The 26,300-nt window shown below is 44.6% G+C and overlaps 1 protein-coding gene across 1 annotated transcript; it reads left to right on the top strand.

Annotated features, from left to right (window-relative positions):
• Nucleotides 1-3,096: 3,096 nt before the first annotated feature.
• On the top strand, nt 3,097-19,358 carry LOC132571347 (E3 ubiquitin-protein ligase TRIM7-like). Its single transcript, XM_060238152.1, has 8 exons — nt 3,097-3,592; nt 6,604-6,768; nt 8,102-8,197; nt 9,937-10,167; nt 11,621-11,643; nt 13,696-13,814; nt 14,664-14,696; nt 17,089-19,358. Exons 1-8 carry the CDS (start codon nt 3,152-3,154, stop codon nt 17,604-17,606), a joined length of 1,626 nt encoding a protein of 541 aa, XP_060094135.1. The 5' UTR covers nt 3,097-3,151; the 3' UTR covers nt 17,607-19,358.
• The last annotated feature ends 6,942 nt before the right edge of the window (nt 19,359-26,300 follow it).

The raw sequence follows: 26,300 nt of genomic DNA, 5'->3' as shown, positions 1-26,300 counted from the left end.
GGGAGGAAGGTAAAGGAGATTGTGAGCCGCTCTGAGACTCTTCGGAGTGGAGGGCGGGATATAAATCCAATATCTTCTTCTTCTAAATCCAATTATTTAAATTCTGGTTGTTTCCTCCATTTTGGGTGTGTGTGGGTAGTTTTTATGGCCAGATATGGAGGTAACAAAAAGCTGTTTTCCACAAAGGAGCAAACCATACAAAGAATAGCTGTTTTGGAATCACTACTCAAAAGGGGGTAGAAGCGGCTTGAGGGGGGCAGTATGTCAAGTCTTGCTATAACTCTGGCTCTGACAGAGAGCATGCTGGGTAGAACCAAAGTAGAACCAAATGCTGCTAGCTTTATCTTCCCTTTCCCCTATTCCTTAGAAGTTTATTCCTGCTTTGAAATGTAAATGTGTGAAAGAAGTTATCTGTGCCTTCTCAGGCCAGGCTGGTGGGAGAGAAGGAAGCCTGGAAACCTTCAAGGCCAAATGGCCCTCTAATCAACATGAGAATGTATTAGTTACATCTATGTGTGAATGTGTCCCCCTGCATTCCCTCCCTTCCTCCCTGTAGGAATCCCTTTGAAGTATACCTTAAATTGAATGTATCTACTGTATGATTTTAGTCTTTTCAATGACTTGGTGAAAGCCAACAAGTAACAGTATCAATAAAGAATGATCTTTGTATCCACATTGACTCATCATTGAATCTGCAGACTTGACACTGCCACCCAGCTTGAATCTGGAAGCCTATAAAGGAAGCAGAAAACTGCATACTAGTAGGGCCATGTTCTAGTATAGTCAGGTATAAAGGTGCCAAAAAACTACTCACCATACTGTAGCTCAGTGGGAGACCCTCTGCTTTGCATGCAGAAAGTCCCAGGTTCAATCCCTGGCATCTCTAGTTAAAAGGCAGTGAGTTATGTGAAAGACCTCTGCCTGAGGTTCTGCAGAGCTTCTGTTAGACTGAAGGGATAATACTAACATTGGTAGACCATGTCTTCTGATTCAGTATAAGGCAGCTTCATGTGTAGGTAATCCTCTTCCATTTTTCTCATATTGTACTGTGTACTGGATTAATTATAGTTACCTCACAGTGCATTGGATATTGGCTATATTATACTCTTTGGTGTAGTGGTTAAGAGCAGCAGACTTTAATCTGGAGAACCAGGTTTGATTCCCCACTTCTTTACATGCAGTCAGCTGGATGAACTTGGGCCAGTCACAAGTTCAGTCAAGACTGAGCCCCACCTACCTCACAGAGTGTCTGTTGTGGGGGAAGGAAAAGGAGATTGTAAGCCGCTCTGAGACTCTGAATGAAGGAAAGGAAAGGTCCCCTGTGCAAGCACCAGTTGTTTCCGACTCTGGGGTGACGTTGTTTTCACATTTTCACAGCAGACTTTTTATGGGTACTCATTTTACCCATTTTACAAATCAGTCATTTTACACTTTCCCCCCAGCAAGCTGGGTACTCATTTTACCAACCTCGGAACGATGGAAGGCTGGGGCCACCTTAAGCTGGCTACCTGAACCCAACTAAATTATATCAGCTCAGCATCTACCTTTAAATGCTTCCTGAATTATAATTGTCATGATGATTTCCATCTGTCTGCCTTATACGTTTTGGTTATTTTTCCTTTCGTTGTGGGGGAAAATATTAGAAAGTTTGTCAAATCTTAAGAGTTCAGCAAAATTCTCACAGGGGGTTTGAACGATGGAGCTCAGAAACAAGTGCCAGACCTCTCAAGCGGGAAATTAAGGAGAAATACACAGGTGCCCCTCACAAACCTTTAAACATATTTTGAGAATTTTGTTTCCACAAAGAGGTTTCAAAACTGTATCGCAATGGCTGACTGAACAAATTCAGGAAAAAGAGTTTAGTAGCTATGGAAACTTGATGCACCAATGTGCTCAGGGCAGTATATTTCTGAGTACCCTGATAAGGAAGGGTACTCAAATGTTTTTAACAAATATTTTACACATATACCAATCCATAAATCCTCACAGGCTTCAATTAGTGATTGACAAAGAGGAACAGCACTGAATGACATGGCAGAGACAAATTATGTGGAAGTTTTTGTTTGCCCTTATTCAGTCAATGTACGTACCTACTACAGTTCTGCCAACAGGACAGAACCTTTTAAAACTTCTGTGAAACCCAGAGACCATTTTGACGAGTCCTCCAGCCTTCCACCAGCTTTCCCAGGCTTGTATTTAGACAAAGAGTCTGTGAAAACAAAAGAAGAGTGCCTAAATCTTGTAACAAGATATATCTTTCCCTCTTTATTTGAAAATAATGTGTTAGGTAGGAACTTGAACAAATCCAAGAAGCTGGCATGTGGATCGTCTCCAACTCTAATTCACTTGAAAATATTCAGATTTGTCATCTGCGAAAATGATTCACTCCCCTACCCCATCTCCAGTTGCAGTTGCTTTTGTTTCTAGAAAAGAAAAATGTATCCAGTTGGGAAACCAGTAAGTGTGGAATATTTACTCTAAACATATTTAAGGATAGTTAGAATATGGCAGGAGCAGTTAAGCCTTCTGCCCAAAGAATGGCCGTAACACCAGATGAAGGAACAGCCAGAGCAATCTCTCTCTTTTTTTTTTTGTAAACTGTAGCCAAAATTAAATTTAACAATTGCATTTTGCCCCAACTTTCCTCCCGAAGAACCTAACGCTGCTTACACTGCTCTGCTCTTTTCCATTTTATCCTCACAACAGTCCTCCGAGGTAGGTAAGGATTAATGTGACTGGCCCAAGAGACCACCCAGCAAGAGATTATCTTGGTCAGAAAGTTCTGACTCTGAAACTCCTGTGATCACCCTGTACTTGGCAGACAATTCTCCAATCCCTGCCTTTATCATCTAATGAGTTATACCTGCCTGGGGGATCCACAGGTCCAACTGGAGGCTTGCATCTCTAGAAGCAACAGAACAAAAATATCTATCTAGCTTTCTCATAGAGCAAGAAGAATTCAAAGAATAGGAATCTGGGACATTCTTTTGACAAATGGATTTTCTTAAATTTCAATTTGCGCCAGCTCATTCTGGCAACTTGCTTCCACGCCAGTAGAGGCGCTGAGTCAATTCCAGCAAGAAAACCTCCTTGGAATACAGAGAAAACGAAACTAACTCCGGGGCTCCGTCTCCCGGATGTTGAGACAGCAATGGCTGCCGGCGGTCCGGTCAAAGATCTCTGCGAGGAAGCTACCTGCGCCATCTGCCTGGACTATTTCAAGGACCCCGTCACGATTGCAGCGTGCGGCCACAACTTCTGCCGAGCCTGCCTGACCCGCAGCTGGGGGGAGGCGGGAGCCGCCGAGCCTTCCTGCCCCCAATGCAGAGGAAGAGCTCAGCCAAACAGCCTCCTGCCTAATCAGCAGCTGGCCAACTTCGTGGAAATCATTAAGAAACTCTGCCCACAGGAGGGAATGGAGGCAAAAGCAAAGCGGGGAGAAGGAAAGGGAGGACTCTGCAAGAAGCATCAGGAACCCCTGGAACTTTTCTGCAAGGACGAGGAAGCCCCCCTCTGTGTGGTCTGCAGCAGATCCAGGGAGCACAAAGATCATCGAGTGATTCCTCTGGAAGAGGCTGTTCAAGATAATAAGGTAAAGCGGAAATCCCTCTGGATCATCAGGTGGATAGGAAATTGCTCTCTAGGCAAGGGGTGTTGAACTCATTTGTTATGAGAGTCGAATTTGACATAAATGAGACCTTGTCGGGCCGGGCCATGTGTATCATAAAATGTAATGTCAGGTAGCGGACATGTAAACTTTGTAAAGGGCACAGAGACAAAGGGTTTTTTTTGCTTAAAATAAAACATGCCTAAAATATTAGCATGCTTGCAATATTTTGTTTTACAGTCTTTGATAAATATCACCTCTTGCTATGAATTATTGCATCAAAAACTGCAGACAATGTTTGTGCTGTTCATCTCAGGTATGATTGTGACCAATAGCACCTTATAGCACCTGTTTATCTATTTTAATTAATCTATATAATTGAATTGTATTTTAAACTCTTGTTTACATTGTATTTTTTTCTAATCATGGTGTTCCATGTCTGTGAGCCGCCCTGAGCCCGCCTTTGGCGGGGGAGGGCGGGATATAAAAATAAATTTACTTTACTTTACTTACTTCAGGTGTGCACATCTGTAAGTTGCAAACCTACTTTTGATTCATTGACATTTACTACAGACATCTCATGGTCAATGCTTTGAGCCTAAGACCCAGAGGAACATGAAGCAGCTGGGCATTGTGAGCTTTTGTACAGAAGTTGCTTCATGTTCCAGTCAAGAACATGTGAAGGCACCATGGCAGTCTATGCTTGTCTGTATGCTTGTCTACAAAACTATAATCTTCCCCAGAAAAATGACTACAACTAAAAAAAACAACTCCCCCCCCCAAAAAAAAACAAGAACAGAGAGACAGCAATGTACAATGGTCAGTGTCAGGCTACTATCTGGGAAGTCTAAATTCAGGAACCCCAATCAAAGGAAAACGTGAAAGAAAAATTAAGAAAAATTTGCTGGGTAATCCTGAGGTGGAATACACTTTCAGCCTAATGCTAATATTTCTCTTCTAAATAGTTCACATGCTTTCCTATTGAGAAAGACTGGAGGGCATGAGTACAGTGAAAAAGAGGAGGGGAACCCAGTGACTGTCACGTTCTCAGGGTGCAGGCAGGCAGGAGTCCAAAGCCAGTCCCAGGTCAAAGTGCAGGAAGTCAAGCACGAGCCAAGTCACCAATGCAGAATCACAAACCGGAATCAGAAGTCAATGTCCAAAAGCCAAAAGGTCAGGGTGCCAAGGAAATCAAGCAGGTCAGGATCAGGAAGGAGCAACATCTGCCTCCCGGTATTAACTCGTGGTAGTCCCCTCCCCCCTAATCCTTCTCGGAACCGAATTGTTTTGTTACCTGCTCCTTTGCAGAGTTTTTTGAGGTGTCCAGTTTCACCTTGTAGTTTTCTCTGTCTGGATAGTTCTGCTGCGATATTAGCAACTTCCGGATGTCTGAAGGCTGTCCCAGAGCAAAAGGAACCTCAGACATCCGGTTTACGGTTGCCATTTTTTTTTACTGCTTAGCAATATGCGCATAACCGCATAACCACACAATGTTTTAATCCTTGTGCATATGCGCCTAGTGTGTGTATGTGCATAATGTGTGCATGAGCATAATAGTGGAGAGAAAAAACTGCATGGTGCCATCATGTGGATGGCAGAAGACGGTTTCACGACGGAGTGATTCGAATTGCAGTATGGCAGTCTGATCGACAATATCCGGAACAAAGATATTCGGAATAGAACCGGGTCAGTTTAACACGGACTCAACACGCCGTGTGAACAAGGCCTTTGTAGCTCTCCTGATGGTGAGGATTGGCAAAGGAAGCTCTGGCTCTTTCTTTCCTTCCTTGGGGCATGAGGAGGGGGAGGAGCCTCAGCCATTCATTAGAAGGAAGAGAGGTTTGTTTCAGTAGCTCTGCAGAGTGATTAATTGAGCCTGTGAAACTTAATCACCCAGCAGAGCTACAGAGCCAAACTTCCTCATTGGCTGAGGCTGCTCCTCCTTCCTCTGGGAAAAGGGAGGGGGGAGAGGGAAAGGCTGCTTTGCTGCTCTGGCCTGTCCAGGGAGAAACACAAAATGATGACTGAAAAAAGCAGGCAAGGGAAAATGAAGCAGAGGACAGCCAGTTGCTGGCGGGCCTGATTCGACCCACGGGCCGCATGTTTGACACCCCTGCTCTAGACTCTTTTGGGGGACGTTCTCTGTGAATTTACTTCTGTAAGATATTCTGTTCTCTTACCTGCATTAATAAATCCATTAGCACATTTATTTTAGGATCCAGTATCCTGACCTGCAGAGTAGTAAACTGCAGTACTGCAGTCCAAGCTCTGCTCACGACCTGAGTTTGATCCCAGCAGAAGCTGGGTTCCGGTAGCCGGCTCGAGGTTGTCTCAGCCTTCCATCCTTCCAAAGTCGGTAAAATGAGTACCCAGCTTACTGGGAGTAAAGTGTAGATGACTGGAGAAGGCACAAACCACCCCTTAAAAAGTCTTCTGTGAAAACATTGTGATATGATGTCACCCTAGAGTTGGAAACGACTGGTACTTGCACAGGGGACTACCGTTACCTTTTTATCTTGACTATTAACTGGGATAAATGGTGCAGTCTTAAACAGAGTTATACCCTTAAAGAAGAATTTCAGATTTATACCCTGCCCTTCTCTCTGAATCAGAGACTCATAGCCATTTATAATCTCCTTTATCTCCTTCCACCACAACAGACACCTTGTGAGGTGGGTGGGACTGAGAGAGCTTTCACAGAAGCTGCCCTTTCAAGGACAACTCCTGCGAGAGTTATGGCTGACCCAAGGCCCTTCCAGCAGCTGCAAGTGGAGGAGTGGGGAATCAAACTGGGTTCTCCCAGATAAGAGTCCACACGCTTAACCACTACACCAAACTGACTCTCAGATTGGTGTAAATCTGTTTAGGATTACACCATTTAGTCATCTTTGCACTAACATGGATTACCCTGCTTGGTATATTTAAAAAGCAAAAGAAAGGAACAGAAACCAGGAAGTGGAATGTTGCAAACAAGATTGTTTTAATTTTGGCATCAGATAATCTCAGCAGCTGGAAAGGTTCAAGTATGTGAGAAACACCAGAAGCCCTTGAAGCTCTTCTGTAAAGATGATAACGCTCCCATTTGTGTGGCTTGCGATGGATCCAAGGAGCACAAATACCACGAGGTGATTCCTCTGGAGGAGGCAGCCCAGGAATATAAGGTAGGAGAGATCTCCGTGGATGTTGATAGAGGAGGAGTGGTTTGTTTGTTCTACTCTGATGGGTCTCCCATATGACACTTTGTGGGGAAAACTCCTCGTGGGTTCTGTCTCCAGACTCTGGTCCCAAACAGGTAGTGAAAACCCTCCTTGTAGGTTTTCTCTTGCAGCCTCCCATCTCCGCTGTTCCTCTCCTTCCCCCTTACGGCCACTTGGGCTGATGCTGAGAAATGTGCACAGTTCTAGTCTAGTTGTGTTGACTTCTGGCTGAGCAGATGTTGCAGCTGATTGCTAGAGAGAAACATCTTTCTGGCTGCCTAGTCACAGCTGATTTATGGCGACCCCATGGGGGTTTCAAGGCAAGAGATGTTCAGCTGTTCCCTGCTTCTGTGTAGAGCCTCTGGCCTTCCTTGGAGGTCTCCCATCCAAATACTGACCAGGGCCAATGAGATCTAATGAGAGCAGGCAAGCCCAGCCATCAAGGTCAGGGATGAAATGTCCCTATGATATGGGAATGTCCCCTCTGTAAATAGCAAGGGGAGGGGTGATTGAATTGGGAAAATGGGCAGTGAAAGGTAAACCCCTCCCTCAATTTTGTGGCCTAACCAGTGTTCCCTTTAAGCTGAGTTAGTGTGAGCCAGCTCACAGTTTTTTAGCTTCCGGCTCACACATTTTTGTCTCAGCTCAGGAAAAATAACCCCAGAGCAAACTATTATCTGCAGTAGCTCACAACTTTAATGCCAGTAGCTCACAAAGTAGAATTTTTGCTTGCAAGACTCCACAGATTAGAGGGAACATTGGGCCTAACCTGTATCCCATTCTCTGGCACAGTATGTTAATACATAATCTTGTATTCTGTTCAGTTTGATCAACACTGTTTTGATATTTATACAGGGTTGATGTCAGCATACCTCAATTGCCAGGGCCCAGGACTTCTGGTCAGACCACTTTCACAGATCCACCCCCGCGTGTCTTCTCTGGCACCTGCCTGTTCCTGAGCTCCCAACTGTCTTCACTGAGGAAGGGCATGTGGGTGGCACACAATGGTGGCACTCCTGCCAGCAATGGCAGCAGCACCCCCAGCTGCATGCACTGGCTTGTGCTGCCGGTGAAAGGGTGTGCAGGTGGTACACCTGAGTGTGGGCACCTGAACATGGCTTGCAAATGAGAGCAGGAGGCTCAGGCAGGTGGGGATCATGTAGGTGTGGTGGTGGTAGAAAGGAAGGCATGAGGGGACCCCCGTCGCTATATTTATAAATTGTATTTGGCATCAAGGAAGACAACTCTGAATATAGGCCCATGCACACACAAACTCCTGAGTTTTCTCCCTCTTCAGGATGACATCTGTAGCTTCCTTGAGGGTTTGAAGGAGGAGAGAGCAAAAATTCTGGTGTTTAAATCGAATGTAGTAAAGGAAAGCCAAGACCTGCTGGTAAGTGCCACTGCTTCTGGAAATTCAGACATGCTTTGCATTTACATGGCACTCACTTCCTTCATCCCCCCTCCCCCCTTCCCGTTACCACAGACCTTTCATGCATCTGACAAAGAGAGCTGTGATTTGCAAAAGCTTATGCTACAATAAAATTTGTTAGTTTTAAAGGTGCTACTGGACTCTTTACTATTTTGCTTCTGGAAAGTGAACCAATTTTTGGTCATTTAGAACAACTTGCAATACAACCCTGAGCAGAGTGACACCCTTCACAGGGCATTTACTTCAATAGATGTAGAAGAGTATAAATCTGTTTAGGATGGAACAGTGGATTTCCTGTAGAAAATGGTCATGGAATTACTGATGTTGCTGAAATGTGTAATTACCTTGTTTAGTACATGGATTTGTCCTGTTCATAATGGTCAACTGTGTTAAATCAAATTCTGTTTGCCCAAGATGATCTCCCCCAACTGTGAATGTTAAATCAGATTAAGTGCACGTCCAGACAGCATCCAAGGCATCCAAAGCCTGATTTGGTGATGTAAGTTCTTTAGCGTTTAGCTTTGCTCTTAATAGTAAAGGAACAGCTCTCCTGACACCCAATTAAACAAGGAGCGATTTTGCACTAGGGCTTGTTCTGAGTGGAGAGACCTTTTGCTCCCAGGGCTTCTCTCCATTTTCTCACAAGTTGCCCCGGAGCTGCAAGTTAGCGCGCCGTTCTCCTGTGGCAAGTAGAAACCGCTTGGAAGAGGATCCTGCTTGCTGCGGAAGAGCCCTGGGCCAACTTGCAGCTCCGGGGCAACTTGTGCAAAAATGGAGAGAAGCCCCGGGAGCAAAAGGGCTCCCCACATGGAACAAGCCTCATGCAAAATTGGTCACAGCCTTTTGGTTTTTTGGAAGACCATTTGATGGTTGCAGCTGATGTTGCAGCTGATTGCTAGAGAGAAAGATCTTTGATGGTTTCTTGCCAAAGTTTTCTGTAGCCCTAGTCTTTCTTCCAAATCTGGAGTTCTCATTTCCAGAGAGTTTCAGAGGGTAGCTGTGTTGGTCTCCAATAGAACCACTAGATTCAAGTCCAGTAGCAGCTTAGCTATCCGCAAGATTTGGGGGTCTTGCCTCTGTGAGTCAAAGTATGAGCTACGTCATCTGTATTGAAGAGAGCTGTGAAAATCCTGTTGGCATCTCAGGTGCCTCTGGAGTTGAATCTAGTCATTTCCAGATGTGTCACTTTAGGGCCACCTTCAGTTGAATCTCCAAGAAGTTTTCTGCCATTAGTGGTGCTCTGGGATAATGGGATCCAAGCCCGCATCTTTCCCCCAGTTGGGAAAGATGGACACTGCACAGAGTTGTCTTAGTGGAAAAAAATCTGGGTCTCCCATTTTTGTCCTCCAAGGCTGCATTTTGAAAAAAAAAATGCCAGGGAGAAAAGAGAAAACACTAAAGGAGAAGGGAATTTGACTCAGATTCAAAAATATTCTGGCCCTAGGAAAGATCCGCGTTAATATTTCAGAAACTGTTTTCATACTGATTGTTGATGTGATTTATGAGAAGTCAGAAATTCCCTTGCTATAGGTGTCCCATAACTTATTCATGCTGTAATGATAAGCTGTCAGGGCAGCCTTAAGTACACTTTCCTGGGAGTAAGTCTCATTGAATAAAGCAGGACTTACATCTGAGTAGACCTCTTGGGATTGCTCTGTGCGTTTGTGATCTCAGCCTTGCTTTCCATTTCCTTGTTGCAGAAGCAAACAAAAGGAGACAAGCAAAAGATAGTGGCTGAGTTCAGGCAACTACACCAGTTTTTGGAAATACAAGAGAAACATCTGCTAGCCCACATGGAGGAGGTGGAGAAGGAGGTTGTGAGCGAAAGGGATGACCACCTGGCCAGACTCTCCCAAGAACTTTCCTCTCTTGAAAGCCTCATCCTGGAGGGGAAGAGGAAGATTCAGCAGCCACCCTGTGAACTCCTGCAGGTATGAGCATGGCAGAAACAGTCCAAGCTCTGCTTCAGAGGAGGCCTGTCTCCACCCATTTCTACACCTGTCTCACCTTCCAGAAGTGGAGGGACCCAAATTATTGTCGCAAGACTGGTCTGCTGCATGCAGAAATGTCCTTTTCGCTTCCAGACATGCTCACTGGCTGTGTCTTGCAAAGTGAGATGCTATCTGGAGAAATGAAGAGGAAGGGCCGTGGCCCAGTGGGAGAGCCTCTGCTTTGCATGCGGAAGGTCCCAGGTTCAGTCTCCAGCATCTCCAATTAAAAGACCAGGCAGTATGGGACAGGTTACCTAAGACCCTGGAGAGCTGCTGCCAGCCTGAGTAGACAATACTGACCTTGAGCGACCAATGGTGTGATCCAGTATAAGGCAGTTTCATGCATGTTGATGTGTGAAGAACTTAAGTAAGAAACAGATTAGACGAAGTTTATAAGCTGCTGATTTTTCTGGAGAAGGGACCCAGTTCTCTTGGAGAGAACTGCTATACTAGCCTGGAAAGCCCTGAGTAGCTAAAACGAGCTCATTTAGAGAATCAAGACAATGTGGTTTCTAAATGATTGCATTCCAGTGTTTTCCATATTGTCCCTTCAGTTTTTTTTAAAGACCTGGTTTGTGTGGACTAGCCAAGTGCTGATGGTGCCACCAGCAAGAGTGGTGTCTGTGGGGCAGCTGGTGATGCCCTGTCTAGCATACCTTGACTAGTGGAGTAATACACTGTCCACATTTTTGCTTGTGCTACAGGGATGAGTATTGCAGGACAATACTGGGTGGGTAGGTACACTGTGTGCTCTGTGGGGTCACGGTGATAAAATCTCGTCCAGCAGATTGCAGAAGAGCAGTGTCTCCAAAGTGCTAGAGGACCCAGATGCCTCTGATAGGGTCTCCTCGCTTTGCAACTCAGTTCCCAATCCCATCCTCATATCTTGGTTCAAGCCTCATATCCTGGCTCATGCCACTAGAGGCAAGGGAGGAAAAGCCTTCATTCACTCTCTGTGAATCTGTGCTCAGTTTTCTTTTGGAATTATTTATTTATTTTGGCTGTCAAGTTGCAGATGACTTACGGTGACCCCACGCGGTTTTCAAAGCAAAAGACTTTCAGAGGTGGCTTCCCATCGCCTGCCTCTGCATAGCAACTTCCTTGTTGATCTGTGTTGCAGAATAGGGGCCTGGACTGAGCCTCAATCCCCATTTCCTAGGAACTCAGGTCTGGGAAGTTGGAAGGGGGGGGAATAACACTAACACACACATCCTGTCCCGTGTTCAGAAGTTCCCAACAGTCTCCCATCCAAATACGGACCAGGGCCAACCTTGCTTAGGTTTCCTGATCTGAGGAGATCAGGCTAGCCTGGGCTATCCAGGTCAGGGTGGGATCTTTGTAGTGTCCTATAGAAAGCACTGAGTTCCCTCTTTTTTCTCTCTTTTCCCTCCAGGATATCAGAACCACTTTGCAGAGGTATGTAGACCCCACTCATCTGGATAGGGTCCAGAAAGGATGTGAAGAACTGGAAGCTTAGTTTTGATTAGTATATATAACTGTGAGGAGATGGGTTATTTACAACCCAGGGAAATAACGGACATTCCCTTTGTGCAGTGAAATATAAAGCGTAGTTGAGCAGTCCGCATCAGAATATTGCCTCCCATTTACATGTGAACATTCAATGAAATTGCTGAGTAGTCGGGTTAGAACTGATAAAAGGAAGTACTTCTTCACCCAAAGGGCGATTAACCCATGGAATTCATTGCTGCAGGAGGAGGTGGCGGCTACAAGCATAGACAGCTTCAAGAGGGGATTGGATAAACATATGGAGCAGAGGTCTATCAGTGGCTATTAGCCACAGAGTATTGTTGGGACTCTCTGTCTGGGGCAGTGATGCTCTATATTCTTGGTGCTTAGTGGGGAGCAACAGTGGGAGGGCTTCTAGTGTCCTGGCCCCACTGGTGGACCTCCTGATGGCACCTGGGGGTTTTTTGGCCACTGTGTGACACAGAGTGTTGGACTGGATGGGCCATTAGTCTGATCCAACATGGCTTCTTTTATGGTCTTATGCTCATGTGCGATAGCTTGCCTGTGTAGACAAACATAGAAGCCTTCATGTGAGCTAGCTAGTGTCCTGATTTCAACCTGCCAGCCTGAGTCTCTGTGGATGGGGACCAAGAATTGAAACCTGACAGGAGAGAGCCTGGGAGCACCACCAGGAAAGTTGACTGCAGGCAGTAAAGCACCAACAAAGGAATCTATAATTGCACATTCTCAAAAAACAGTCCTGACAATCCACCAAGAGCTGACTGAGGAAATGCAGCAATGTATCAGTCCTGAGTTCAGATTCTGCCATGGGGATTCTGAAAAGAAGGCAAAGCTCACTTTGTGGCTGTCAGTGGGCCAGATAACAGCAAAACAGGCAAGATTAGAACCCACACATCACACACACTTGGGAAAACTCCACTGATTGGCTCGTGGCTCAGTAGCACAGCATCTGCCTGGCACACAGAAGCTCCCACGTTCAATCTCCAACATCTCTAGTTAATCAGGCAACGAGTGATGTGAGACCTTTGCCTGAGACCTGGAGAGCCAGTTTGGTGTAGTGGTTAAGTGTGAGGACTCGTATCTGGGATAACCAGATTTGATTCCCCACTCCTCTGCTTGCAGCTGTTTGAATGGCCTTGGGTCAGCCATAGCTATCTCAGGAATTGTCCTTGGAAGGGCAGCTGCTGTAAGAGCTCTCTCAGCCCTACCTACCTCACAGGGTGTCTGTTGTGGGGGAGGAAGATAAAGATTGTAAGATGCTCTGAGATTCAGAGAGAAAGGCGAGGTATAAATCCACGGTCTTCTTCTGCTACCAGTATGAGTAGACAATACTGCCTTTATTGGACCAAGGCTCTGATTCAGGGTAAGACAACTTCATGTGTTTTGGGCAAACGTGCAGGATATCCCATAGCACGTCAGGAATCCTCCAGCTGCCCTGACTTCAAGAGTAACCGTATATTCCAGAGCAAAGAAGGGCTGCAAAGAAAGGTGAAGCACTGTGGGCAGGTGCAAGCTTAGCAGTGCACATGATACTTCTTGCTTCTTCTACTTATTCCTCACAACAGCCCTCTCAGGCTATGAGGGAAAAGGTGGCCTAAGGTCACCCAATTAGCTGAATAGTTGAGTGGGGATTTAATGAGTTCTGCACAGTCCAGGCCCAGTGTTGTGACCACTTCATGACAGTGTCTCCTTCTGCTTACATTTGACATTGCAAGGCAGAAATGAGGAAGGGAATGTCTGGTGATGACTTTTGGAGGAAGCCAACTAGTCCTCATGAGGTCTGCTTTGCCCCTCACATGCTTGGCTTTGGGATCTTAGGGGCCACAGTGAGAGACCATCTTCTTTCCAAAGCCCTTCTGTCCTCTGTTTTTCAGCACTAGCTTTATATCTAGCATTTCCACCCTCCTCGTTCCTTTTTATTTTGCTCCATTTGGAAACCTCGGATTGGACAGATGGCAGACTAACCTGATTTCTCTGTAGACTTGAGGGAAAAGAGAAATTTGTTACTCCAGTGGTTTTTGCACCTATTCTGAAGTGGAAGATCTGGGATTTCTGGGATATCGGTCCCTTTCTGGAGGGTGTCATGAAGCAATTCAAAGGTAAGGAACAGCTTGCAAGGACTTTATACTAGATATTACACTGGATATTGCATCGAGCCCGTTGCTTCTTACAGTGTATCGAGAAGCATGTGTTATATTTATTCATTTACAAAATCCATGTGTTGCTTACAACTTAAGTAAATTCCATTAAAGTAACTCAGTCAGTAGTAAAAAACAAAACAAAACCCAGTAAAATAGTAAAAAAACAAACCCAGCGATGCAGAGCTCAGCAGCATTGAACCAACATAAATTATTTTATTTAAAACATTTTATATTTATATATTTGGTTAATTTATATTAACCAATGCTGCCTTTTCACCTGGTTAGTGTCTCCAAGGCAGTAGGCATAAAAACATTAAAGCGCTGAAACAGTGCAATAAAATAATTCAATAAAAATGTTCAATAAACATGTGCCCTGTTTGTAGCAGTAGAAAACAATAAGAGTCCAGGAGCAGCTCAAAGACTAACATTTGTGGCAAGGGATAAGCTTTTCTGAATCACTGCTCATTTATTCCAACAAACTGTACCAGAAGTACAGTTTTGGAGGGAAGGTTTTCCAAAGATGGTGTTAGGCTACCAAGAGAGCCCTGTTTCTGTTTTCCATCCCCTCCCCTCTGGGGATCAGAATCTTAACTGGGAAGCACAACAACATCCTTCTGGTTTTCTACTGCAAGTAAATAAGACTGATGGAAGATTCCTCCCACCTCCCCCCCAAGCAGAAAACTTTCTACCTACTACTTTGGTTGAAAAAATATACTCTGTTATTAAGTGGTTTTTTTGTTATTGCTGTAATATTTATTTTAACCACAAAGGCATGGTGTTGACTCTCTGTTCCTTCTGCTTCCTCAGACACTCTGGTCTCCGGGCTTCAGCAGCAGAAAGGTACATCTCTTTTTGTACGCTAGCCTTTTTTCCTTCCTAAATTAAACAGTTTCAGCCACAATTCCTGTGCTTCTGGTGGAAAGCTCTGTCAAATATCAGCTGACTCACAGCAACCTCACAGGGCATTCAGAGTTGGTTTGCTGTTGCCTTCCTCTGTGTAGTGCCCCTGGACTTCCTTGGTCTCATTTAAGTATTAATCAGGGCTGCTTACTTTTTGAGACCTTACAAAATAGAGCTAGCCTGGGCCAGCCAGATTCGGGCCCAGGGCATCTATTGAAGCATTTTTCCAGTAATGAGAGTAGTTGGATGATCTTGTTACTCTCAAAATCTAGAACTCTCTGTCCCAGGCAGTTCCCAAATGTTTTGTTGTGAAGAAGCCTTTTTTTCTGGATGGCAGAAAAGGCGAACTGTGAGGGATTGAACTCTCTCCTTTTTCTCCTTATCAGCCTTTTTTAAATGACTGACAACTTGGTGCTTGATGTCAACACCAAGGACCTTTCTACACAATCATTTCTTGAGATGTGAAAGCATGAGAATTCTCCATATGAGGAAGCACAGGACAGGCTATCAGTCAGTTCAGACTTCTATGTCTGCCTTCCGTGTTTCTCTGCCTTTTTAATGTACTATAAATTGTGCCTGAGGAAAAACTTGGTAGGAAATCATATGAAATTCTGGGACAGCAATATGTGAAAGGAGGCGTTCACCATACCCTGGGTTGTCTTTCAGCCCTTATGCAATACAAGTTTTAGGTAGGAAGAAAACTGGAAATACACCCTGCAACCTTCTCTTTGTTTCTCAGCCCCCTTCTCCACATTACCTTCATAACCAGGGATGGAATTCTAACGAGCTCCTTTGCATATTAGGCTACACCCCCTGATGTAACCAATCCTCAAAAAGCCTTGCAAGTGCTTTTATTTATTTATAAAATAAATATGCAAAGGAGCTCCTGCTAGAATTTGACCCCTGCTCATAACAATAGCCCTGTCCGGTAGTTCAGGCTAAAAAAAAGTGATTGGCCAAAAGTCACACAGTAAGCTTTCATGGCAGAATGGACATGTGAACACTGATCTCCCAAATCCTAGTCCAGCCCTCTTAACCTATTTTTGGCTATGAACAGGCTGGAGTTAATAGTATTTTCCGGGGGGGGGGGGGGGTGGACATGGTGAAGGATTCTTAAAATACAGAGGAGGGAAGGATTATTGTCATGAGTTGACGCTTTTTCTTTGGTTTAGCTCCATAACAGAAGATTTGAAATTCTCCCACACCCAATGCAAGTCTACAGACATCCATTTCCCCACTCGTGGTAAATTATGCATGAAATATGACAGCTGCATGATGGTAACCCTGATCCAGAAAACATTCCGACTTGTAAAGCAGCTGTTTAATTACCACAATCGGCTTTTTTTGCAGCAGGAACTCCTTTGCATATTGGGCCACACACCCCTGATATAGCCAATCCTCCAAGAGCTTACAGGGCTCTTATTACAGGGCCTGTTATAAGCTCCAGGAGGACTGACTACATCAGGAGGTGTTGCCTAATATGCAAAAGAGTTCCTGCTACAAAAAAAAAGCCCTGCCAACAATAGATACAAAAACAGGTATTAACATTCGTCTTGCATGAGTTGAAAGCGGAAACAGAATTTTTGCAGTATTGAGCCAGTTTTTTAACAGGGTTATGAATGATTTGCTTCCAGACTGCTTCCCGCCAGGAACAAATCATCAGTAAATACCGTGGCTTAAACAGGGCCGACCCTGGCAAGTATTTGGATGGGAGACCTCCAAGGAATACCAGTGCTGGGACGCAGAGGCAGGCAATGGCAAGCCATCTCTCAGAAACGTACAAGCCCCAGTAGGGGTCATCATAAGTCAGCACTGACTTCCAGGCATGCACCATGGCTCATTCTATCACTTCTATTGGTTCTGAGATACCCTCAGCAAAAGTCGCAGTTTGTCAGGTCACGCAAGGTTTCAAAGAGGCATACATTTTCTTACATTCTCCATTTCCTGCTTTTCTCAAGCAGCAGAGCTTCCCTTTCTGGGAGGGTCCTTGAACAACAGATTGGCTCGTGTCTTTGAGGAAGATATTTCCTTCTGTCCTTCAAATTCCCCACCCCGAGATTTCAGACCTTCTCCCTCTTCAAATACGGAAAAGGTTAGAAAGAAGAAATGGAGCATCCCGCTCCTGAAATGTACCTCACAAAGGTCCTTGAGAGGAAATGTCCCTCCTGGGAGAGCTTATGAATCCAGGAAAGGATTTCAACTAAAGAGGAAAGGAGAACATAACGGACAGGATAGATGGGGATGCTAATAATGGGGACAAATGTGTATGATGTGACTATCAGTCTCCCAGCTGATTTGGCTTCTCTTTTGTCCTCTCATTTCTCCCCAACAGCAAATGTGACTTTTGATCCAAACACGGCCCACCCCTTACTCATCCTGTCTAAGGGTCAGAAAAGCATGAGAGAGACAGAGAACCGTCAAAATCTGCCCAACAATCCTGAGAGATTTGATGTCTTTGTTTCTGTGTTGGGATGTGAGGGGTTCACTACAGGCAGGTATTTCTGGGAAATCATTGTGGGCCATGAACAAGAATGGGCTGTGGGGATTGCCAGAAAGTCTTTAACGAGGAAGGGCGAAATCAACTTTAGTCCTGAGGGAGGGATCTGGGCTGTGGGGAAGGTGGCTGCTGGTTATGTGGCTTTCAGTCATCCTCAGAGACATCCTCTTGCCCTGAATGGGGGGCTCAAAAGGATCCGAGTAACTCTGAACTGTGATGCGGAGCAGGTGGCTTTTTTTGATGCTGACACAGCAGTCCTTCTCTACACATTCTCAGGAGCCTCTTTCTCTGGAGAGACCCTCCTGCCCTTCTTTCGTGTGCGTGAAAAAGGCCACCTCAGACTCCCTCTTTAAAACGCTTTTAAAAATCTTCACAGCCAATCAAATGTCCCATGGCTGAAGCCTCATCAGTCCACATCCACTTTTTAGAAACACTTGGCTGGCACCAGAAAAGGTGTCAGCGGGTACCATGTGGGGAACCCCTGATGTTTTACCTCTAGGTGCCAGCTTCCTGACCTACTCAATCATGGCAAAATAAGCTCTCCTTCCTTGGAAGTTTTTAAACAGAGGTTGGATGTCCATCTGAAAGCAATGAAGATCCTGTGAATTTAGGGGGAGGTATTTGTGAGTTTCCTTCCTTGTGCAAGGAGGGTTGGACTAGATGATTCTGGAGGTCCCTTCCAACTCTTTGGTTCTATGATTTTAAGCTTCTGTGCTGCAATTTCTCATAGCAGTCTCCTCCTCCCCTCCCAATTTCCAATGGATGTCATACAAACTAGGCTCCCAAAGTAATAGTGATCTGCTTGTAAAGGAAAGTGATCAGTGAATGAGACAGAGCAATCCAGAAGGGCACTTTGATATGGGAGTGGATACTGCATTACCTTGTGCCTTTGCAATCCCACATCCTGCATTTCTAGCACTATGCCAACCTGGGCAGTTGGCTGTCATTCGAGTTTGTGTTCCTTCCTTTGCATTGGTCAGTTGCACTGTGTATTATATATCTTACCCTGGGGGTCCCCAACCTTCTTGTCCCTGCAGGCACCTTTAGAATTCTGACACATGGTGATGGGTGAGGTGATAAAATGGCTACCTTCCAATATATGGCTGCATATGACTTTTTTATTCTGTTATTTCTTTATCTGTTTATTGCCTTATTTATAATCTGATATATGCTGGCGCCCAAAGTTAAAAGCCTAGGGGTGCTCTTGGATCCTTCTTTAACAGTGGAGGCCTAAGTTGCTGCCACTGCCAGGTCAGTCCTTTACCATCTGCGGATGGCAAGGCAGTTGGTCCCCTTTCTCGAATGCGACAACTTGGCAACAGTGATCCATGCTACAGTCACCTCGAGACTGGATTACTGTAATGCTCTCTACATGGGGCTGCCCTTGTTCCAAATCTGGCGACTCCAGCTAGTGCAGAATGCTGCAGCCAGGCTGCTTATGGGAGTTCCTTTACGGGAACACATTCAGCCTGTGCTGAAAGCGCTGCACTGGCTACCGATAATGTACCGGATTCGCTTCAAGGTGCTGGTTATTACCTTTAAAGCCCTGCATACCTTAGGGACCGCCTTTCCCTGCACATGCCCCAGCGAGCTCTTAGGTCCGGGTCTCAAAACCTGTTGACAGTTCCCAGCATCAGAGAAGCGAAGCTCAAAACAATGAGAGCCAGGGCCTTTTCCGTTGCTGCCCCTAGCTGGTGGAATGAGTTGCCGGAGGAGGTTAGGGCCCTGCGAGAGCTCTTACAGTTCCGCAAGGCCTGCAAAATGGCACTTTTCCACGAGGCATTTACATGAATGGTAACATCTGCAGCAATGGGACTGGCCCATAGAACACCACCAATGGCCTACTTCACTGCACTGTGGAGATCCTGAGACCTCTGAGTATAGCTAACCACCAGAACTTAAATCGCTGCCTGAAATTATGATAGTAGCACATGCAATTGTTTTAAATTATTTTTACATTTTATGTTTTTATTGTTGTTTATTGTATCAGTCACACAAATGTGTTTGCGTCGACCCTTGGTTTGTGAGCCGCCCTGAGCCTGCCTTTGGTGGGGAGGGCGGGATATAAATTAAATTAATAAATAATAAATAAATTTGCCAATAAAGGCTTGTGTGTGTGTGTGATAAAATGACTACCGCAGGAGGCACAGCCAGTCACAAAATGGTTGCCATAGGAAGTGAGACCAGCCATAAAATGTCAGAGATAGCAAAGCCAATGACAGGAAGTGAAGAACTCTGGCTGATGAATGTGACTAGCTGTGGGTGGTCTGCCCCAAGGATGGGGGGAGGGCACAGTATAATACAGGGGAGGCCAAACTGTGGCTCGGGAGCCACATGTGGCTCTTTCACACATATTGCATGGCTCTCAAAGCCCCCACTGTCCTGTCGACCAACTTGCAGAAGGCATTTCTCTCTAAGTTACTGCTCCAAGCTAAACCATACAGCGGCTTGGAGAATGCATCTCAACTTAACATTGCTTTCTTTCCACCTCTTCCTTCCTCCTCCCTCCCCCATCTATCTTCCTTCCTTTCTTCCTTCCTTCTTGTGGCTCTCAAACATCTGGCATTCATGACTTGTGGCTCTCAAACATCCAAAATGTATTCTATGTAGCTCTTACATTAAGCAAGTTTGGCCACCCCTGGTATAACGCAAATCTATTGATATTTGTACCCTGCTTTTCTCCCAAGTGCTGGGGTCCAATACAGCTTACAGAAACATTCTTCTCACCCTCACTTCCTCCAGCTCACAGCAGCCTTGTGTTGTCAGCAAGGCTGAAAGAGTGACTGGCCCAAGATCACCCAGTGAGCTTCCATAGCAGAGGGGGATTCAAACCTGGGTCACACCGATCCTTAACCAACAAACTGGAAGGGATGCTGAAAAGGCCTCTTCAGATTGGAGCTACTAGGCACTTAATCCTCAGCGCTGGTTGTATCTTCCCACCCTTCTCAATCAGTCCCCCTCCTACTAAAGCTACTTCCCTCCCAATCCCTCCCCCACACTCCTGTAACTTTCTCATCAAAACAAAGCAATTCTACTAAGTCAGCTGTCTTGATGAGGGGAGAAGAGGTAATATCTCATGGGACATCTCATGAAGGAACCCTATATATATTAGTTTTTTGTTTTATTTGTGTTCATTTTTTTAGACTTATATCCCACCCTACCCTGAAAGTAAACTCAGGGTGGTTTACAATATATAATCCAATAAAATCATACAACAATCACTGCAAAAGCAATTTCTTAAAACAGCAATACAATCATTTAGTCAACTAATTCCTGTAGTTGTGTTAGGATTCCTCCCCCCAAGCTTTGGTGGCATCCAGAGTCCTTAATGGCAAATCCATTCTGTGTTTTTCTTGCAACTTTGTGCTGCAATGTATTTCAATGGAGTGGAGCTAAGGTAGTTTCATTTTCTGCAGCGCTTATGGCCAGTTGAAGCTCCTTGCAAATAAAAGGTTGATGCTTTGAACCAGCTTGTCTCTGCTGAATAAACTGGTGCCTGGTGAGTACTCTAACCTAGGAACCCACAGCCAAAGGGGGATATTACACTGGAGAGCCATTGCCAATCTGAGTAGATGGAGTGGAGGGAGAAGCTTGCAATGCCCAGCCATTTCATGTTCATATGCATTTTATATTTTTAGTTTCTGCTGTGATCCTTGCACTTTTTCTTAATGTTTTATTTTAAAAACTGCATTGCCAAATCCCACCATTCCTCAACTTTTTCATTTTACATTTTAAACAAAATATCACAAGAGTTTTAAGCATGTTTATATTTTAAAATATTTAATTCTGTTTATCTGTATCCTTTATAAAGTTTATATCTCCGCTACCTGACACTACATTTTGTGACACGCATGGCTCGGCCCACAAAATCCTATTTTGTGTCTGGACCTCTAATGAGTTTGACACTCCTCCTCTAGACACTGGACCTGGGATACTAATCCCATGGAGGAGTTTCCTTCCAACCCCTCCCCACTTTGCTGCTGGCCCCTTTCCCTCAAAATCCCCTTGCACCTAAAAGCACTTGAGACTTACCAGCTCCCAAAAGGGGCTGCAGATCCAAACTCACCTGGGGAAAGACAAAAGAATTATGGAATAACAAGCAGTATTCCCATTTTTCCCACATCAAAAGACTCCCTGTACCTAAAGAGCTAGCACTTGAAGGGAAAGTGTTTCAGTTTAACCCTTTACCAGCTGTGCTAACTTGCCATTCTCTGAAGACTTCAGAAATGTAATATTTCCCCTGCAGTCTCTACCACCACTTTAGCACTGTCAAACTCATTGTGCTGCATGCCTCTACCAGGTTTAACGTGCACTGAATAAAAGAAACCCGTGCAGTAGGGTGCAAACGCAAACTGCCTCCATGCCCAACACAAGTCCTGCCCAAGGAGCAACTTACAATATTCCAACCAGGGCAAGTTGCCTTGAAAAGGCGGCTTCTCAAGCATCAACACTAAGAACCTAAATAAAGCGAAAACAACTAAAGGGAGAGGTTATGTTAAGGCGGTTGCTCCCTACCTACCACCCTAGACACATGGAGAGAGGCGGTCCCAGCATCAATTCATCCCAGGGGCGGAGACTGTAGCCATAGAGCTAAAGAGGTAAGGAACCGAACGCAGCCTAGATTTGCAGCTTCGTTGCAAAACTCTGAGGCAGGAATTCAAGAAGTGACCGTTGAGTTTGGTTTGGTGGCAGCAATGAAGGCAGGAAAGCCAAGCGGTTCTCGTGCAGTCCTTGCTTAAATGGGAAAAAGAGCTTGTGAATCCAGGAAAGGTTTAAATTTTTTAAAAAGAGGAAGTGGGAACCGACCATTGACTGAATCAGGAAAGGAGGAATAAAATTACCGGGATACAAGAGTGTAGCAGCATTCACAAGCAGGGACAGTCACTGTACAGTGTACACGTTACTGTTCTACTTCCATGCCCTGAGTAATTCTCACGTTACACTCTCAACACACATACTGCTGATTGAAACCCCACGTTTATCCAGATAGTGCTTGCCGGTTTTATGTGTAAAGCGGACCTGGGGTCAGCTCTTACAAACAGCAGTGCACTCATAGGAACATGCAGGCCATACAGGTATTCACTCTGACATGTGAACAGAGTTCGCGGGACAACAAATAACCACATCGGAGAAATCTGCAAGGGAGAGCGAAATCAGGAGCACACATCGGGTTGCTCCCCTCGATGTGGCCCCTGGAGATTTCTTGCTGTTACAGCTGGTTTCTCTCCAGACAGCCATGAGCACTTCGCCTGAAGCAAACGGAAGACGACCATTGGATACTTACCATGAGGGGTCCTTCTCCTCTGAAAAGAGGAGGACATCTTGTGGGTGATTCCTAACCTACTTGCAGGGAGGCAGGACTTGAAGTTTCACTTCCTGTTCCGGTTAGGAGTCACTTATCCTCAGTTCGGGTACTCCGAGAAGCAGTAACTCAGTGGAAAAAAGACTTGTATGAAAACTATTAATAACCTCAACAAGAAGTAAACATTCCAGAACAGGAAAAGAAATAAGAACAGCATCATCTCTTGAAACGTAAAGCTTCAACAACCGTTATTGGTACCATGCTAACCCAATACTAAGAATAGAATACAATCTGAGAGAGGTCACTATAATGGATTACACAACAAAAAATGCAAGCTAGTGACCAATTTACTAAGAAGTATATAGAAATCAGTCCAAATGTCCAAAACATGTATATTCAAGTCCCAAAGTAGTGTGGTGACAAGCCAATCGATTAAGTACTTGTTTCTTTCCAGTCTTCATCAGACCTGGGACCAATATTGATTCAATTATATAGATTCTTTACACAATTTTCAAAAAAGAGGGACAGAGAGCGTCTCCAGCAGCAATTTCACATCGGCTACGGCTCAGTATGTGGCTTCTTGCACCACAAAATGGCTGCCACAGAAAGTGAATCCAGCCACAAAATGCCAGAGATAGCAAATGTCAGGGAATGAAGTTTTTCATAGTAACTCTTCAACATTTCAGGACAACGTGTGGGACAGCTTAGAAAAACATCCCTTTAAACAGCGAATATCCCTGGTTGAGACAGAGTTCACCTTCAAATGCCTAAAATGCAGGTACAGAGGGGTGGTTGTGTAGTACATTACAAAAGCTGTTCCAGAACCCTTGGTCCAGTCTGACTTTTTTCCATCATACCTCAGCAGAGTAGAATTGAGTAATCTGCGGATATGGAATTTACCTTTTGTGACAATGGGCAAAGAAAGGAACACTCAAAAATCACAAAGTATGCTATTTCATTACTTGTGAGTAAATCACCAATGATTAAAGGAGAACAAATTCCAATTTTATGTTGGATTAATATCTAAACAGTTTAAGATTTATCAATTATCTACTTGGTTAGAGAGACAAGCACTTTGGCACTGATCTGGCATAAACTCGTTTTCTCATCATACTCCAAACTGAAAAGGGCAATTTCTAGTACATATATATACAAGTACGCACATACTCAAATGCAGATATGACCATGGGTTTTTTGGTAGCAGGAGCTCATTTGCATATTAGACTACACACCCCTGATGCAGCCAATTCTCCAAGAGCTTACAGTAGGACCTGTAAGAAGGGCCCTGTAAGCTCTTGGATTGGCTACATCAGGGGTGTGTGGCCTAATATGAAAAGGAGCTCCTGCTACAAAAAAAGCCCTGTGACCACAGCAGAAACTCCACATAGGATATAACATTCCTGTTTACACGCCACAAGAGCAAGTCAGTTAACAGAAGATGTATTAACACACAACATCACCCCAAAGCTAATGCCAATTTAAGTCAAAAATCCAAACAGGAAACTGAAGAGAATCCCTGACTGCATAGCTCAGCTGAATACTTTGGAAGAACTTCTCCACAGCTCCTTTGGTGGTCAATCACAGAGAACATCAGCAGGATCTTGTCCACTCTGAGGAAATGCAGAGTGTGCCATCTTTCTCTGGGCAGATTCTAAAAGTTTCCAGTGGGGCTGAACCTCAGCAGATGAACATCTGACTTGCACACAGAGGGTCCCAAGTTCAACCACATTTAAAAGGGTCAAGTAGGAAGTGATGTGAAGGACTTTCACCTCCTGCCCTGGGGAAGCTGTTGCCGGTCAGAGGAGCCAGTACTGATGATAAACTAATGTTTGACTCAGTACAAGAACAAACAGAAAGAAAGAAAATGCACAGTAAAGCCCTCTGGAACATGTAAACAAACATAACATGCATAATATATGTGTATATATGATTTTCATGTGAAAATGCAATATGTAATATTTGAGACAATGTCCAGCTTAATTTAAATATACATAGGAAGTATACAAATATGAAGATTCGATAATTTGCAAACTATAAAATTCCAGTAGTTACAATCCAATATTATCAAATATTCTAATAGAATTAATAGAGGCTTACAAAATATGCACGGGGTAGAGAAGGCAGAGAAAGAAGTACTTTTCTCCCTTTCTCACAATACAAGAACTGGTGGGCACTCAGTGAAATTAATGAACAGTCGGCTTAGTATAGATAAAAGGAAGTACTTCTTCACCCAAAGAGTAACTTGGGAATTCACTGCAGCAGGAAGTGGTGGTGGTGGCTACAAGCGTAGACAGCTTTGAGAGGGGAGTGGATAAACATGGAGTGGAGGCCTGTCAGTGGCTAATAACCCACAAGGTATAGGGGGACACTCTGTCTGGAGAAGTGATGCTCTGTGTTCTTGGTGCTGGGGGGGGGGGGCAACAGTGGGAGGGCTTCTAGAGTTCTGGTCCTGTTGGTGGACTTCCTGATGGCACCTGGGTTTTGGCCAGGGAACAGTCTGGATTGATTTCCCTTAGGACTGACTGATTTGATCTTCTTGCAGTGCAAGGGACTTTCAAGATTCTTCTCCAGAACCACATGTCAAAAGCATCTATTCTTCTGCACTTGGCCTTCCTTATGGTCCAGCTCTCACAGCCATACATTACTACTGGGAATACCATCGCTTTGACTAAACCAACTTTTGTTGGCAGGGTGATGTCTCTACTTCTTATTATACTGCTCAGGTTTGCCATAGCTGTCCTCCCAAGGAGCAAACATATTTTAATTTCACGGCTACAGTCACCATCCGCAGTGATCTTGGATCCCAGAAATGTGAAGTCTTTCACTGCTTCCCTTTCTTCCCCTTCTATTTGCCAAGGTGTGATGGGGCCAGATGCCATGATCTTAGTTTTTTGATGTTGAGTTTCAAGGCTACTTTTGTGCTCTCTTTCACCCTCAGCCAAAGGTTCTTTAGGTCCTCCTCACTTTCTGCCATTAGAGTGGTATCATCTGCATATTTGAGGTTGTTGATATTTTCCCCAGCAGTCTTAATTCCGGCTTGTGCTTCATCCAGGCCAGCATTCCGCATGATGTACTCTGCATATAAATTAAATAAGCAGGGTGACAATATACATCCTTGTCCATCTTCTTTTCCTATTCTAAACCAATCAGTTTTTTCATATCCCGTTCTGACAGTTGCTTCTTGACCCTTATACAGATTTCTCAGGAGACATGTGAGGTGGTCTGGTACTCCCATCTATTTACAGACTTACTACGGTTTGTTGTGATCCATACTATCAAAGGCTTTAGCGTAGTCAATGAAACAGAAATAGACCTTTTTCTGATACTCTCGCGCTTTCTCCAAAAACCAGCAAATGTTGGCAATTTGATCTCTAGTTCCTCTATCTCTCTGAAACCCAGCTTGAACTTCTGGTAGTTCTCGATCTTCATACTGCTGAAGCCTAGCTTGTAGGATCTTTAACATGACCTTGCTGGCATGTGAAACGAGTGCAATGGTGCAATAGTTTGAACATTCCTTGGCATTACCCTTCTTTGGGATTGGAATATAAACTGACCTTTTCCAATCCTGTGGCCACTGTTGTGTTTTCCAGATCTGTTGACATAATGTGTGCATCACTTTAATAGCATCATCTTTTAGGACTTTGAATAGCTCAGCTGGGATACCATCATTTCCACTCTCTTTGTTGTTAGTAATACTTTCTAAGGCCTATTTAACTTCACACTCCAGGACGTCTGGCTCAAGATC

The sequence above is a fragment of the Heteronotia binoei genome, chromosome 5, assembly GCF_032191835.1.
Source record: "Heteronotia binoei isolate CCM8104 ecotype False Entrance Well chromosome 5, APGP_CSIRO_Hbin_v1, whole genome shotgun sequence".
In the NCBI taxonomy this organism is placed as follows: domain Eukaryota; kingdom Metazoa; phylum Chordata; class Lepidosauria; order Squamata; family Gekkonidae; genus Heteronotia; species Heteronotia binoei.
The sequence above is the reverse complement of the archived record's forward strand: the minus strand, read 5'-3'. Positions and strand labels throughout refer to the sequence as shown.

What these genes read in the sequence shown, in the direction of transcription:
- LOC132571347 (XM_060238152.1), top strand. Translation starts at nt 3,152, where the DNA reads ATGGCTGCCGGCGGTCCGGTCAAAGATCTCTGCGAGGAAGCTACCTGC. An exon ending in AGGAAAGCCAAGACCTGCTG is followed by an intron (nt 8,198 to 9,936) that starts GTAAGTGCCACT and finishes TCCTTGTTGCAG; the next exon opens with AAGCAAACAAAAGGAGACAA. An exon ending in CACCCTGTGAACTCCTGCAG is followed by an intron (nt 10,168 to 11,620) that starts GTATGAGCATGG and finishes TTTTCCCTCCAG; the next exon opens with GATATCAGAACCACTTTGCA.